Below are 16,479 nucleotides of genomic sequence, written 5' to 3' on the forward strand. Positions count from 1 at the left end.
GGCTGGGTAGAAAACTATAAACAAGGGATTGAACAGACAGCTTCTGCATAACTCTCTACCATCTTATAGCCCACACATCCACTGCACGACTATTTCTGGAACCATACCTTTTTTCCTCCCAATTGTCAACTCTTTCTTCAGCAACAAGAGGTGAGGCTCGGCTTCCTCCGCCCCCAAGCGGATCAGCTTTCCCCAAGGCTTCCGCTGCCTTTGCTGCTGTATTTGTCCTCTGACTTCCGAGTGCTCCATCTGGATTCACATCTGTAGAGTTTGGGACGGAAAGAAAAGTTAAGCGGCCAGGTGGGGGAAGTTTCATTTTAGCTCCAACGGGCAGCTTCTTGCAATTAAGTTGTTTTTCGGGGGGGGGTGCGGGGTTGGGGAGAAAAGCAGCATGCGAGTTACAATGAGACAAAACAAGAAACGAACTCCTGAGGAAGCACGTGTTGTAGGTTTGCAGTAAAATCTGATAAAATAATTCTTTTTAGGGGAGGGGAGGGAGCAGCTCTGTAGAGGTGCATTTTCACTCCCAGCTGCTTCCCCACCTTCTGAGCAGAAAGTCAATGGGGGCTTAACCCCCCCCCCAAAAAAAACTGTTTAGAATCTCAGCTTTAACCCTGTAAATTCCTCCCTAGCGTCTCCTTTGGGCGGTGGGTGGTTCTTCCTCCTATTCAGTTTCCTCAGTTGCTCAACTCCTCCGCCTTCTGTTGCGTTTCTAAGTATCTTTTTAAAACAACCTCCCTTTAGGCTTAGAAATTGGGGGAGGGGGTTGTGTGTATGAGCGGGAGAAAAGCTTTTTAAAAAAAAAGGGTGGGGAGGAAAACGGGGAAGAGGAAGAAGAAATAATAGGGGCCTGTGCCAAATACCTCCCCCTTGGCGGCATCCAGGCTCCTCCAGAAGGCCTCTGCGAGGTCTGGGGGGAGAGCTGAGCCCGTGAGGGGAAGGGGGGGCCTTTACAAGGCGAAGGGGGGGCTTTACAAGACTGGAGGAACTCTTGCACAGCGCCCCATATTCTCAGCGCCAGGATCCCACCTCCCTTAGCTCCCCCACCGCCCAGCCCGGAAGGGAGAGCAATGGGGAGAAGAGAGCCCCACTCGGTCCCCTCTCCTTCCTGTCCCCTTCCACCCCCTGCCCCAGCCCCACAGGCTGAGCTCCCAACCCCCCACCCCCCACCCCGGCAGCCCCAGCCCCACCAGCCTCTTACGCCCGAGTCCTGCCGCTGAGGCTGCTGCTGTCAACAGACATTGCCAGCCCTCAGCTGATCAGGCCCTGGGCGGAGCTCGCCAGGCCTCTTCTGGCCAGCCATTGGCCGGTCTAGGTTCGAGCGTCACCATAGAGAGGGGTGCGGGGGAGGCCGGGAGAGAGGAAAGGAGAAAGGGGACCGGAAGGAAGAGGGCGGCGGCGCTATCTATGGCACGGGCGGCAGCTAGAGAGTCGCTCGCTGTGCTTACCATAGAGTCCTTGCCTATTATTATTATTATTATTATTATTATTATTATTATTATTATTATTATTATTAATTTATTTGCGCTTTTCACTGACAGGCGCTCAATGCAGCTTACTAGAAACAGGAAATAATTATTAAAAAACAATCAAGGCCCATAAAAGTCTGTTTTGAAAATCATTATCTATCTATCTCTATCTCTATCTCTATATTTCTATAAATCATACACGCATCCCTCTGTGTAGGATTGATACACAAGGCTAGTTTAGGGTTTAAATAGAGGTTTTGCCAATAGAAAGAAGCTGCAGCTATACACCCCCCACAGATAATTGGGTGGGATTGATGGCCGCTGTGAAATACACAAACACACTATTAATACAAACAATTAAAAACAACAGCAACAATTGAATCTGAGAAGTAAATTAAAATCTGCTAAAACAATGCAATGTACATATGACTGGGTAATTAAACACAACTGGGGGACCAAAAAGAGTACATGGTTGATGATATAGGTCTGGGGAATCTTCTTCCAAGTGTTATGATTAAGATGCATCTTGTATCTTTAAACTTTTTTTTTTAAGTTGGAAACTGCAATATGCAGAAACACTAGGGCCAATTTCTGTATTTGGCAAGCTAATAAGTTAATGTTTACTAGTGACATTTATGCTTAGTATATATTCACATAAAACTGCCAGAGGCAAAGGTGGGCAGAGCAATCAATGCAGATTTCACCCTCCTACAGTAGGTTAGTTTCTGTACCAACAAAGAGGTCAAGACCTCGAGTAAAGGAATTTCAAAGGAATTTCTAATTTTGTACCGCTGCATTACAATTCATTAAAATGTTCAATGCAAGTAATTTAGGTCAATTCCTGTCCCACTGCAATTGTCAATTTAATCATAACTGCTAAAGCTGATTATTGGGTATCTGGAGAAGTGGACTCCAGTGCTTTGGGCAGTCCAGAAGTGGTCCAGCTTCCACTCTAGCCAGTCCCAGCCAGCATAGCCAATGCTGGCTGCGTGGACGCTATAATCTTAAAGCACTTGCTTCCCTCAAAGGATTCTGGTTGCTGCCTTATTAATGGTTGAAGGCAATTGTAACTCTGCGGGGTAAACTAAAGTGCCCAGAATTCTCTGAAGGAAATAATGTATTATGAATGTGCTTTAAATGTATAATATATACAGAGCCCTAGTCCAACCACATCTGGAGGGCCAGAGGTTTCCCACCCTTCATTTAAGGTGCCATAATACTGCAATCTTAGCCCTACTACCTGGGAGTAAACCCCACTGAATTCAATAGGATTTGCTTCTGAGTAGCTATGGTTATGATTGTGATGTAACACAGCTATCCTTCTGGAAACTCTGCAAATATCTGTAACTGTGTTATGTGCTATATACACCTGAATGTCTCATACAGAATGAAAAAAGCCTCCAGTTATTTATCACAGTTACGTAATACAGACTTAAGTGCTTGCATCTGCACTCCTATTCTTCGAGATGGCCCAGTTGTGAGGTGATTGCTTTGCAGCCAAGTGATGGTAGTACCAATCAAGCCAGGTGCAAGTAGCTGAGTCATTTAGCCTCATACCTGAAACAGATAAAACCACAGGGCTTCAGCCAAGAAGGGGAAGGGGCTTAGAGATACAACCAATAATTGTTTAAAATGGGGAAAATCATTAGAAAACAAACATTAAAAGAATTAAAACTGTATGCATATAGAAAATCTGTATTAAAAATACAAATAAGTACAATAAAAACAGCTCTTTGAGCCAGTTGAAGTTCCTGAGTACTTTCAGAGGCAGCCCCATGTAGAGTGCATTACAGAAATCGGCTTAACAAAAACATTTATAGCACAATCTGAACCATGTTTAATCAGAAATAAGTATCAATGAATTTGATGGGGTTAGACCAGCCGGTTTAGTACGTCCCTCTTCATTTTTATCTCTACGTCTGCTCCATGCACAAAGAGGCATGTACAGTATTAGAAATCAAAAACGGTACATCTCTTCCGGTTCTCGAATGCAGCTGCTGTGAGTCTCCTCCATTGGCGGGGCAAGGGAATAATATGACAGGAGTTAAAGAAGCCAAATCCCATGGGGAGTTTCTGCTGTTGCTTTGCGACACTCTCATTGGCTGCAGAGTAATTGAATTCAGGCTGTTGAGAGTGGTTTTCTTTTATAAACTTTTACAAAGACAAGACTTCTTTCTTTCTTTCTTTTTTACCCACTGCTCCTGTCTCTTCTTGGTCCAAGTAGATTGTTATTCAATTGACAGAATTTTTGTTTTTGTTTTATTCTAAGTACTTAAAAAAAATCCTGCCTTTTGGCCCACCAAATGGTCCCCCAAGGCAATTTTAAATAGCGTTTTTAATTATATTTCAAGGTTGTTTTTATTACTGTTTTACGATGTATTTTAATTTTTTGTCGCTTGGTGAACTGCCCATAGAACTCTTGTTCTTTTGTGTCTATTTAAATGTTAGAAATAAAATTAAAATAAACTAAGGCCCTAATAAAATTCAAAATGCAACAGAAGAACAAAAGCAGAGAGCCGAAGTTTATATACTCAGCCAGCAAATGAAAACAGACATAGCAAGGGAGATCAAGAAACCAAATAACCTTTTAGATTTGCTAGAAAACAGTTACTTCCTTGGTGGCAGATGTTGTTTTTGTCATTTAATCAGAGTTCGTATTTGCTCATTATCAGCCCAGTGAGAAAGGAGGGAAAGTGTATAATAACCAGTGATAAAAGACCACACAGACTCAAGATTTTAACTGTAAACCGTTTAAAAAGCCTTAGATAGAAGATAACGATATTATTAAATGTGAAAATAAACAGCAATCTAGTACCTTTAGAAAACAATATGGATTAGTAAAGGTAAAGGTACCCCTGCCCGTACGGGCCAGTCTTGACAGACTCTGGGGTTGTGCGCCCATCTCACTCAAGAGGCCGGGGGCCAGCGCTGTCCGGAGACACTTCCGGGTCACGTGGCCAGCGTGACATCGCTGCTCTGGCGAGCCAGAGCTGCACACGGAAACGCCGTTTACCTTCCCGCTAGCAAGGGGTCCCTATTTATCTACTTGCACCCGGGGGTGCTTTCGAACTGCTAGGTTGGCAGGCGCTGGGACCGAGCAACGGGAGCGCACCCCGCCGCGGGGATTCGAAACGCCGACCTTTCGATCGGCAAGCCCTAGGCACTGAGGCTTTTACCCACAGCGCCACCCGTGTCCCGTATGGATTAATAATGGCATAAAAATAAAAGCTTGTTGTTTCCTCTGCTAACAGACTATTTCAGCCCCTTCTTTCTATTTTGATACAAACTAAAACCTTTTTAAGTCTCTAGTTCCTTCTTATTTGGGTGTCAGTCGCTTTCATGAGCAAGAAAGAATCAGCTCATTTAGTCTGGAGCCAAGGGCTCCCTTCCTGTCACCTTGTCCTTTATTTTTTCTCTTTTGGGAGGCTGGGCCCATCATCCTTTAGTGATGTTCTGAGCACTGGGTTGCATGTGTGTGTGTGTGGTTTTTGTGTGTGTGGTCACAACTAGTAAATACACCGCTGTGGCCATTAAAAAGAAAACTGGCCGTAATTCAGGATGCTATATGGCTTCCACGTGCTGGAAGATTTCATATTAAAACCCCAGGAGGCCAAGAAGAAAATTGAAAATCTGAAAATGTTGGTTGACGGGGGGCTTTTTCACATTTAATCACAAAGAATCTTGAGCTTTGTAGAGCTCTGGGGATTTGGGGGGTGGAGAAGGACATTAGAACATTGAGTTTGAAAACAGCTTTATGCAAACGAGTATTAGGTTTGTGGCTAACCATATCCTAAATGTGGAGGAAATGATTTAATTGCTTCCATGTTAAGGGATTAAGGATCTCTTGGGGAAGACAACAAACAGTTTGAACTGTTCATAGCAAGCAGGTTAGAAGACAAGCCACATTGCTCTTACGAATAAGCAAATTGGGCATGTGTTGGGTGCGCACTATGACTGCAGTCTGTGGCTTACATAGGAAACTGCCTTACATAGTCAGACCTTTGTGCCATCTAGCTCTGTATTGCGCCAGTAGGGGCTCTTGTGTTTCAGACAGTCTTTCCTAGCCCTACTTGGAAATGCTGGGGATTTGAACCTGCCACCTTATGACTAAGGCCACAATCCTAACCCCACTTACAATAGGACTTACTTCTGAATATACAGGATTTGGACTGCACTGTTCCTCTTCATCCTTTGAATCAAGTTTGTCAGAGCTAACTGAACTGGCAGGCATTCTGCAGCCACTTCACTTGCCAATAAGTGGGGCTTTACTTAGTTCTGCCATGAGAGAGGCTCCTATTTAAAATAAATGGCAGCCAGTTCTATGATTAAGGCAGGTCTATTAAGGCCTAGAGACTCCAGTTCCTATTTTTGTTTCATCTGGTGGCGATGTGCAGCCAGACGTTCATCGTTTTGAATTTTGGTGAACACAAGAGTACTTGATCGCTGCGGTTTTTGACAGATGGATAGAGGGAAAGGCACCTTCTTGTAAGTGATGGTATGTTAATCAGAGCCGCAGCTGTCTCCGTGAATACAAATTGCGGGCATCAAGGAATCGCCTGCCTCCATTCTAAATATGGCACAGTACTCACAAAGCACCATGTTGCCAGCAACTCGCTTATACAGATGGGTCAATTCAGGCTCTGTGTCCCCGTTACGCTTCAAAAATCGGATCAGGATGACCCCCTTATTAAAACCTCAAGGCAGTTTATTTAAGAGATTGGTTGGAGATAAACCTGTTTCTGTCCTAATTTTTCTTGTGGCAGAACCAATTCATCCTTGTCCTTCCCAGGCCGGTCTTTTCCATTTGATTTCAAATTGGATTTGGACCTCCGGGGATTTTTGATGTCAACCTCCCTAATGTAGTGTCAGCAGGAAGACACAGAGAGATAAAAAGTCAGTTTCACTTAAGAGCAGATTTATCCTTCACCCCTCCCTCTTCCAGCAGTCTAACCTGGATTTTCTGGGCCTCTCAATCTCTTGCATTTGTCTGCTAACAACCAGAGTAAATAGGTTCAACAGAGATAAGGCCCTACTAAGGGCAGTCTTTGCTTATGGTGCGGCAAGGCAAGGATGCATCTGGAAGGAGAGCTTCCTATATATTTATGTTCAGAGAACCAGGCTATGTGCTTCGGTGTTTTTTAAATTATCGATTAATATTATGACTACTGTTGCTGGTAATTTGATTTCTTACCCTCCCTTCACCATAAGGTCCCAGGGCAGATGAAAAAAAATTAAAATTCAATGTTTAAAACAGTGTAAAAAAAAATTACAGTCACAGGAATAGGGTGGGCCCCCAAAATATATATCTCAGGCGTCAAAAGGCCAACATAAAGAGGTACGTCTTCCAAATAGGAGGAAATAATATAATGAAGGTACCAGACACACCTCTGTGGGGAGGGAATTCCACAGAGAATGCCCTCTCCCAGCCCATGATCTCCCCACAACCTTTGAGGGTTGTAGAGCTACCAAGAGTAAGCTTGCCATACGTTTGCATTTTCCCAGACATATCCAGAATACAGCAGTCGGCAGCAGCGTCCGGGCAGAAATCAGGTAAATGTCTTTGCCGATTTTCCATAAAAATAGCTCAAAAATGGCATTTTTTGTGTGATTTCCCTCCAAAAGCTCAACAACTTAGGCAAAACAAAAAACCACTCTCCTTTCACTCAGCATGCTCAATCTGCCCAACCAAAAAAGCTATGGCATGGCTAGTTTGGAAAGGTGCCAGCACAGTAACACCTGGCATGCTGAGGAGGAGGATGGAAGGAACATCTCTGAGAAGAAATGGGTGGAGGTGCTGAAGGAAACTAGACAGTGAATAATAATAATAATTTATTTATTAATTCCCCAGCCACTCTGAGCGGTTCCCAACAGAATATTAAAAATGCAACAAAACATCAGACATTAAAAACTTCCCTAAACAGGGCTGCCTTCAGATGTCTTCTAAAAGTCACAGAGTTGTTTATTTCCTTGACATCTACAGGGCGGGTGCCACTACCAAGAAGGCCCTCTGCCTGGTTCCCTGTAACCTCACTTCTCACAGTGAGGGAACTGCCAGAAGGTCCTCGGCGCTGGACCTCCGTGTCCGGGCTGAACGATGGGTGTGGAGATACTGTTATTATTCGGTGCGGCCTGTGCATGAGGCAAGTTGAAGCCATTTGCCTCAGGGGGCAGATTCAACCCACTCCCTGCCCTCTTCCTGTCCCTGCCATTGCACCACTGCCCTCCCCACGCTGCCAAAACTGCACCGTTGCCCTCGCTGCTGCCATACCCTCCAACATTTCTCTGGTGAAAATAGGGATGCCCTATTCCCTAATAATAATTTTACTATTTATACGCTGCCCATCGGACTGGGTCACTCCAGCCACTCTGGGCAGCTTCCAACATATTTTAAAAAAACATAATAAAATATTAAACATGAAAAAACTTCCCTATACAGGGCTGCCTTCAGAGGTCTTCTAAAAGTTACTTATCTCCATAACCTCCAACATTTCTCTGATGAAAATAGGAACATCTTATGGGAAAATTTACCATGATTATAAGCCACATATTTGCACTCAAGAGGCTCAAGGAAACTGGCATAGTAAAAATAAAAGAACAAAGACTTTTAAAATGGGTGGTGGTGGGGTTATTGTTTTGTTTTGTTATTGTTTTTACCCTGTATTTTTGTGCTGTGAACCACCCTGAGATCTACGGATGAAGGTCAGTATATAATAAATAATAATAAACAATAAACAATAAGGGGACAGAAGAATGGGGAAAGAGAGGAAAGCTGTTACGGAGGTGAATTTAAAAGGACCAAGGAGGAGGGATGAAATAAACTAGCAGTTTCTGTTTGTTTGGTGGGGAGGCAGGAGGTACGAGGTGGGAGTGAAAGGAAAATGGAAGGAGAAATTACAGGAGATGGGTAAAAATACTTTGAGTGGTATGCAGGGGCGGGAAGGGAAAATATAAAAGAAAAAGCCCTTTCCAGATCAGCAGATACTGCCTAAAGCAGAGAGGCTTTCTGAATAGCAGCAGAACACGTGTCTGTAATTCGCTTGAAGAAAGCTGAGCTACGGACAAGGAAAATTCGACAAAAAAGAATTTAGCATTTCCCAAAGATGGGATTAGATATCAGCGCAAAACAATGTCAGCTCATTATGCCAAACTAAGCCTCCAGTTGCCACCATTTTGTGATTGGCTCTTGCCCTTGCGCCACCATTTTGTGACTGATTGGCCTCCATAATTCTCAGTCATCTCAAATGGGTCCTGGAGGTAGAATGTTCGACAAACTCACGTTGTTATGTACTGAGCTGACTAGGATCCAAAATGCAGCAGTCTGATTGGTCCTAGAACAATAGGATTCGGAATGCAGCAGTCTGATTGGTCCTAGAACAATAGGATTCGGAATGCAGCAGTCTGATTGGTCCTAGAACAATAGGATTTGGAATGCAGCAGTCTGATTGGTCCTAGAACAATAGGACTCGGAATGCAGCAGTCTGATTGGTCCTAGAACAATAGGATCCAGAATGCAGCAGTCTGATTGGTCCACAGGAGCCACCCAATCCAGCTCCAGGTGGAAGTGAATCCGCAACCTGATTGGCCTACAGGAGAATACCGGAATTAGCCAATCACGTGGGGCCCACTGTGTAATAATGTATATAAAGCAGACATTCTGGGGGAACTTCCATTCCTCCTCACCACTATGAGCTGAATAAAGAACATGACTCCGAGTATATTTCACACGTCTGTACTGATGTAGCAAAAGAAGATAAAAGCTGTAGAATTTATATTGTTTGGGGCAACCTTTTGGAAGTATGAGCCCAGAGGTTTGCCCTTCAAAGAACATCGCTGATTAGGCTTTAATAAATGGAGTCATGCCCTGATGCTTTGTTTATCCAGCGTCCCTTTCTTGGGGATAAAGTGTTCATCCAAGGAAGAATTGGGGAGCTTTTCCTCATTTATCTAACACTGACTGGCAGCAGTGTTTTGGGTTTCAGGCAGGAGGCTTCCACACCTTTAACTGGAGATACTGGTGACTTAACATGGCATCTTTTCCATATAAAGGATATGCTCTACTGCTAAGGCACTGGACTTTGTGACAGAACTTCACAACCTCTGTAAATTAGAAAGAATTTAATAGCTGGGTGTCTGGATTCTACTGAGCTGTGTGCATGGATTGTTGTAGGGGGGAAAATCTCCTTTTTTTTTTTTTTAAAGAGCTTGTGTGTGTGTGTGTGTGTGTGTGTGTGTGTGAGAGAGAGAGAGAGAGAGAGAGAGAGAGAGAGAGAGTTCCCATAGGAATAACTCCAGATATTTCACTGTAAAAGGCCCCCAAAGCTACCATTCCCACCCCTCCACCCCATTCTATCCCATAAACGCTGTGCAAGTGGTTGGAAATTTTTGGCACAGCTTCATTTGTAGATCTGGAAATCATCCAGATACAAAGATTAACACCCTGATTCTTACTTGGCACTTTGATGGGATGATTTAACACAGCGCAAGCACCTATAATGGCCTTCTGAGCCAAGTATGTGCTGAACACCCACCCTGTTTGGCATAAAAGATAAGGCTGCAAGCTGTAGAGATAGGGAATGGGTGTCATTACAGCAATTCACAAAGCTCTAAAGGCACTGTGTCAATAGTAGGTGCTCTAAAAACAACTAATTAGAGAACACCAACAGCAGATTATGCCTTTTTGATTCAGGCTCCCCAAGCAATTGCAAGGCATGTAATTTTAAAGGCCTGACAAGCAATTTGCTGATTGGCAACAGTGGCTATGCTTCTCACCTTTGGATTTTGCAGGATAGGCAGTTCCTGCCAACTGGCTTGTTGGCGCAAACTTCCTCTCACACCAGCTGGTCTACTCTGGTGCAGGCTCCATGTTCCAGCCTTTGCTTCCAGTGCGGCCTGCCCACCTAAAACTGGCTCTCGTAGTTTATTTCCCACAGAATGGCTTCCAGTTTTTCACTTCCATTTAGGATTGCCAATTTATTTTTATATACAGCACTTCTATATGTATTTTGACAACTGCAAAGCAGGTATAAATCAACGGTGAACCTTTCCCCATGTTATGTAGACATAACGCTAAACCATGGTTAGCACCAACCATGTTTGTTGCCTTTAACCTGGGTAAAGATACAGTAAAACTATGGTTTAGCATAGCATGTCATGCTAAGCCTCCAGAGGACCCATACAAAGAAATACGAATAAGCTACTGTTGCTTTAGAGGTGAGCAAACGGAGTACAGTGGTACCTCTGGTTACGTACTTAATTTGTTCCAGAGGTCCGTTCTTAACCTGAAACTGTTCTTAACCTGAAGCACCACTTTAGCTAATGGGGCCTCCTGCTGCTGCTGCGCCACTGCTGCATGATTTCTGTTCTCATCCTGAAGCAAAGTTCTTAACCCGAGGTACTATTTCTGGGTTAGCGGAGTCTGTAACCTGAAGCGTATGTAACCCGAGGTACCACTGTATTTAACAGTCATTCAAAGCAAGCAAACCAGGGTTAAGGCATCTACACAGGTGCCTGCGTTATTTTAGATAGTTTAGACTAGTTTGGCGCAGACCAGTGATCCTGTGCCTTTAATAAAGAGACTTCTAGTATATCTCTCTAAGCAGAATTGATATTGCTATAACATTTAACATGATAGAGCTCTCAGATCTGAGGTTGAAGCTATTGGCAGGTTTTGTTTATTCATCTCATTTACACCTCATCATGTAGTTGAGCTGCAGGAGGGGGGACTTTTTGCAGCCTGAGGGCCACATTCTCTCCTAGACAGCCTTTTAGGGGCCACATGTGGGCTGGGGCGCAGGCTAAAGTTGGCAGAGCAATAAATCTGAATTCTGTGTTTGCACGGTGAGCTAGTTTCTTTGCAAGTGGCCCCCTTCCCCTGTCTTCCATCCAGACAAGCAAGAAGCATTACCAGAGTTCAGGGACACATTCCAGGGCTGGTGAAGGGTGTGACTCTGGAGGCATGAGGGAAAAACAGAGAAGCTTGGAGGGTCACCCCCCCTCCAAGGTCAGGTCTTTGGTTTCCTGTCCCCTGTATTCAACTTCCAGTGTGCTGCAGTGGTTAGAGTGTCACCCTAGGACCTGGGAGAGCAGGGTTCAACTCCTCACTTGCCTATAAAGCTTGCTGGGTGAACTTGTGCCAGTCACAGTCTCTCAGCCTAGCCTACCTCACAGTGTCGTTGTACGGATAAAATGGAGGCGGGAGAGCCATACAGTGGTGCCTCGCAAGACGAAATTAATCCGTTCTGCGAGTCTCTTCGTCTTGCAGTTTTTTCGTCTTGCGAAGCACGGCTATTAGCGGCTTAGCGGCTATTAACGGCTATTAATGGCTTAGCAGCTTTAAGAAAAAGGAAACAAACTCGCAAGACGTTTCGTCTTGCGAAGCAAGCCCATAGGGAAATTCGTCTTGCGGAACGACTCAAAAAACGGAAAACTCTTTCATCTTGCAAGTTTTTCGTCTTGCGAGGCATTTGTCTTGCGGGGCACCACTGTATATGCTTCTTTGAACTCCTTGGAGGAAAGGGTGGGGTATAAATGCAATAATAAATAAGAATAAAATAAGTGTACAGCACAACACGGAAGAACGCCAAAACCAGCCAATACAATAGCAGCAGCAAAACTAGCAAAAGTGTATCCGATGGCCTCCTAACAAATTTTGGCAAGGGAGGGGCTCTCATATAAGTCTGGGTGCCCACTGCTCACTCAGTAATCTTTCTGAATCCCACAAAGCTATAGCCCAGTCTCTGGTCATATACATTGCGTTATATATCTCATTTAGGCTGCATCTAGACATATCAAAGAAGCGTTTCAGTAAGCGATGTAAATTTAAACAGGGAAAACAGTTAGAGAAAAACAGGACTCCACGTCGCCATCTGGTGGCACAATGTTATATCACACATAACAACTTTTTCTTTACCAGTCTAGTTGAGAGTTACAGATAGGTAGCCGTGTTGGTCTGCCATAGTCAAAACAAAAAAAAAATTCCTTCCAGTAGCACCTTAAAGACCAACTAAGTTAGTTCTTGGTATGAGCTTTCGTGTGCATGCACACTTCTTCAGATACACTTCAGATACTAGTTGGGAGTTATTTCTGTCCATCTCCTATGCTGGCCAATGATCTCAGGACAGCACAGCCAATTGCAATCCTCACTAAGTTCCCACCCCTGTTTCCAGGGTTAAAAAAAGCCACCAAACCTGCTATGTTAAATAGCAAATTAAAAACCCTTCTAGCAGGAATGTGCCTCCATTTTAATTCCCCCTTTAGCTTTCCTCCCTTGGTTAGTCAGTCAGGAGTACCTCAGGAACTCACTGAAGGTGCTAGAAGGTTTGGTTGGGATTATGACTGTCCTCCCCAACCAATCAGATGCATGCATTTGCCACCTGTTCTTTGAGGCTGTGCTGGTTTTTACCTCCTTTTGCAAACAGCAGGCGAAAGAAGCATGATACTAACTTCAGCTCTGTGAGTTTCTGGTGTTTATTACTCTAATATATATGTGTGCTTGTGTGTAATATGTAAATAGAGCTCTGTAGGAATGATGGTATACTACGGTATGGCTAGAGGCACGTGGGGGAAACATTTTAAAGCTGTTTTTTTGGGGGTGGGAAGAGCAGGTGTAATGTTGTTTCTACTAATTTAGCTTGTGTGGAGGCTGCACTGTTAATCTTTGAATGTACTTGCTTAATTGAGCTCTCTTTCTCTTTTGTGGTGTAAGGTTTTAAAAACTAACTTTGGGAAAGGGCAACTGCGCTTTTCATAGTGGTATAATAAATTCAGGAATGAATTTTGACTCATACATAGAACAGGGTTTAGGAAAGCTGAGCAGCACCCAGAGCACATTAAGGAATTGCAAAACAAGAGCAAGAATTCTACACCTGCATTTGGGTCCTGCTGGATTCAGTGGGACTTACTCCAAAGTAAGTGTCTGTAGGATTGTAGCACCACAGCACAATGCTAACTATGTCTATTAGAAGTAAAGCCTATTGACTTCAGTAAGGCTTACTCCCTGGTAAAGTGGAGTTAGGATTGCAGCCTTAGTATTTTATTATATTGTAGATGCCTTGGGGGCAGCTGTTAGGTTGTTTTCTGGCCCTTCATATAGATTTTTCTATGCTAAAGCAGTCTGGAATGGGCTAGACGTCGTTAGTGCTGGATTTTATTGAACTTGTCCAGTGAACTAATGTTGTTCGGATTTTCTGCTCATCTGTTAACTCTGTTACTTCAAGCAACATACAACTTTTATAAGCGACTTCTTATTGCCTGGTGTTTTAGGGGTTTTTTTATTATTCCTGGTTGTTGTTTTTTAAAGGTACCAGTAGTGTTGGGAAAGAAAAGGATAGAATAATTAGTAGCTATTGAACAGAGAAAGGAAGGGCTATTTGACATAGCAAACACCTTATTCCCAAGTGGCGGAAATACCATCAATGGCACCATCTAATGTCATAGCTCTTATATGGACTTGAGAACGTTTCCAAGAAGTTGTCAGTCTTTCTGAGACATCCTTCAGTTATTTTTGTGGATACCCTGATTGGGCCTGAATGGAGATAAAGTTAGCTAATTTGCGCTGTAACTCCCACCCACCCCCAATCTCCTTTGAGCCACCAGCTTTTTGCCTTGTTCTGCCTGTTGGTCACCAACTGCTACTGAAATAGGGCAAACATATCCATCACATCAGTCGGTGAGTCAACAACAACTGGTATTGTCAATTACATCTATAATTCAGATGCCGCTGCAGAAAAAGGCCCTTGGAAGCCATCTACTTCGCCATGAAAGGTGAGGGGATTCAGAGAAGAACTTCTGAAGAAGATCCGGATTCACATCCACATTTAAAGCACATTGCTTTCCCCCGCCCCAAGAACTGCAGTGTGTCAAGTGTGGTGGGAATTGTAGCTCTGTAAATCATAGTTCCCAGAATCCTTTGGGGAAACCAGGCATTTTAAATGTATGGTGTTCTTGTGGCCGTTAGTGGGCACATACTTTTGGGGAAACAGTCTTTCTCCCTCCAGTTGACCTAACGTCAATTATTTATTCAGTCAAAAGACTCCATTGAGAGTGGATGGGTCTGGGACCACACCTCCACCCCCAAGCACCAGCAGACCCTCCAAGTCTCCTTATTTTCCAGGGAACGTCCCAGATTTAAAGAAGCCTTCCTTTTGTCCTTGGGGTGTTGCTATTTTCATTGGAGAATTGTTGGAGGGTATGGAGATATGGAGAGATGAGTGCCGCAACATCAGAGTCGTTTGCGACTGGACTTAACTTTCAGGGGTCCTTTACCTTTACGGAGTTACCTGACCCCTGAGTCAAGAAGATAAGTAACTATACAGTGGTACCTCGGGTTAAGTACTTAATTCGTTCCGGAGGTCCGTTCTTAACCTGAAACTGTTCTTAACCTGAAGCACCACTTTAGCTAATGGGGCCTCCTGCTGCTTCCACGCCGCCGGAGCATAATTTCTGTTCTCATCCTGAAGCAAAGTTCTTAACCTGAAGCAATATTTCTGGGTTAGCGGAGTCTGTAACCTGAAGTGTATGTAACCTGAAGCGTATGTAACCCGAGGTACCACTGTAAAACCTTTAGAAGACACCTGAAGACAGTCCTGTATAGGGAAGCTTTTCAGTGTTTAATGATGGTTTCATATATATTGGAAGCTACCCAGTCAAAATTGTTGTTGTTGTTGTTACTGAAAATGACATCACTATTTTCATTGGAGAAATGTTGGAGGGCATGATGAAGTTTATACAGCGTCTGTAACCCGAGGTACCACTGTATCTATTGTGCCATGGGTGCTGACTGGGGCTGATGGAATTTGGCTGTCACAAGGTGACAGTCTAGTGATAACCTGAGATTACAAAACTGAGCGAAGTCTGACTGTAGTGCCTTGACACTAGATGGCAATGTTGGTCTTTAGGAACAGCATTTCTATTTCTCTCTTTCTCTCTCTCTCCCCCCCCCCCCCCATTTTCTCTGTCTGAAAATTTGGCACAGGCAGATAACTTAGAGATTTCAGTTTAGCTGCTTTGTGCCTGCCACTGTTATCTCCAGCCGTCCCCCTCCCGGGCTCTTGTAAACTCTTTGTAAGCCCTCAGGCTGTTTTACAGATAAAATGTGGAAAAGGGGGGGAGGAAGCCACAACGGCTTTCATTATCATACCTCTCTAACAACTACAGCTTTTGCCTTTCTTTTCAAATTGGATTTTACCCCGATTGTCTGCAAAATAAAGCTTGAGCCTCCAGACTGACAACTGGACTGACATGCATTAATGGCAAGCTGCAAAAATAAAATGGAGCCTGGTGCATTGGAGATGCACACAAAGGGGCCGGCAATGTCTGCTTGGGCTGCTGTGGAGCTGTTAGTCGTGTAGCGACTCAAGGAAGACCCTCAATAGGGCTGTTGATGGCTGTCTAGCACAGCATTTTGTCAGGGCCGGTACTTGCGGTACAGCAGGTGATGGAAAGGGCTTTCCCAACTTGGCAGGACCACCTGGTATGGCTAGAAGAGCCTTTGCACTCCAAAGGAGGAGGATAAGGCTATGTTTTTCTCCTCTGCCTTTGAGGCAGCTTTGACTCTGAATGCCAGTTGCAAGGAATTGCAAGGGAGGAAAGTTCTTTAGCTCTCAGTGGCTGCGTCACTGCCTGCGTGTGGGCTCCTTGTGGGCATCTGGTTGACTATTTTGAGAACAGAGTGATGGACTTCTTTGGGCCTATGGCCTGGTCCAGCAGAATCTTTTGTTCTAAATGCTTATGAGGCTTCTTTCTTTTGGAGGTTTTTGCCACAGGAGGGTGTACAGGGTCAGAGTTGGGGAAGTATTCTGGTTTTAAAAATTAAAAAAAGCCTGTTCTTAATTTAAGGGGTTTAGGCTGTCCGCACACTTTGAGTGTCCCATCACTGTAGAGGAGAGAAACTGGTTTTTATTAAAGTGAAACCTGGGATTCGTAGGACTAGCTGTCTATCATCTATATCTATCTGTCTATCTGTATCTATCTATCTATCTATCTATCTATCTATCTATCTATCTATCTCTAT

General features: G+C 44.0%; 1 protein-coding gene across 4 annotated transcripts in view; it reads right to left on the bottom strand.

The window, feature by feature from the left end:
* Positions 1 to 16,479, bottom strand: part of CHFR (checkpoint with forkhead and ring finger domains) — a 51,565-nt gene that overhangs the window by 23,936 nt on the left and 11,150 nt on the right. For 2 of the 4 annotated variants that reach the window (XM_028709511.2, XM_028709509.2), the window contains exons 1-2: positions 1,202 to 1,357; positions 108 to 261 (exon numbers count right to left, since the gene is read on the bottom strand). In XM_028709511.2, the coding sequence (XP_028565344.1) occupies positions 108 to 249 (142 nt within the window). In that variant the 5' untranslated portion in view covers positions 250 to 261; positions 1,202 to 1,357. Of the gene's footprint in view, positions 1 to 107; positions 262 to 863; positions 1,131 to 1,201; positions 1,358 to 16,479 lie in introns of those variants that run through there. The other 2 variants (XM_028709510.2, XM_077920593.1) reach the window with 2 other exon arrangements.

Source organism: Podarcis muralis, chromosome 16 (assembly GCF_964188315.1).
Source record: "Podarcis muralis chromosome 16, rPodMur119.hap1.1, whole genome shotgun sequence".
Lineage (NCBI taxonomy): Eukaryota > Metazoa > Chordata > Lepidosauria > Squamata > Lacertidae > Podarcis > Podarcis muralis.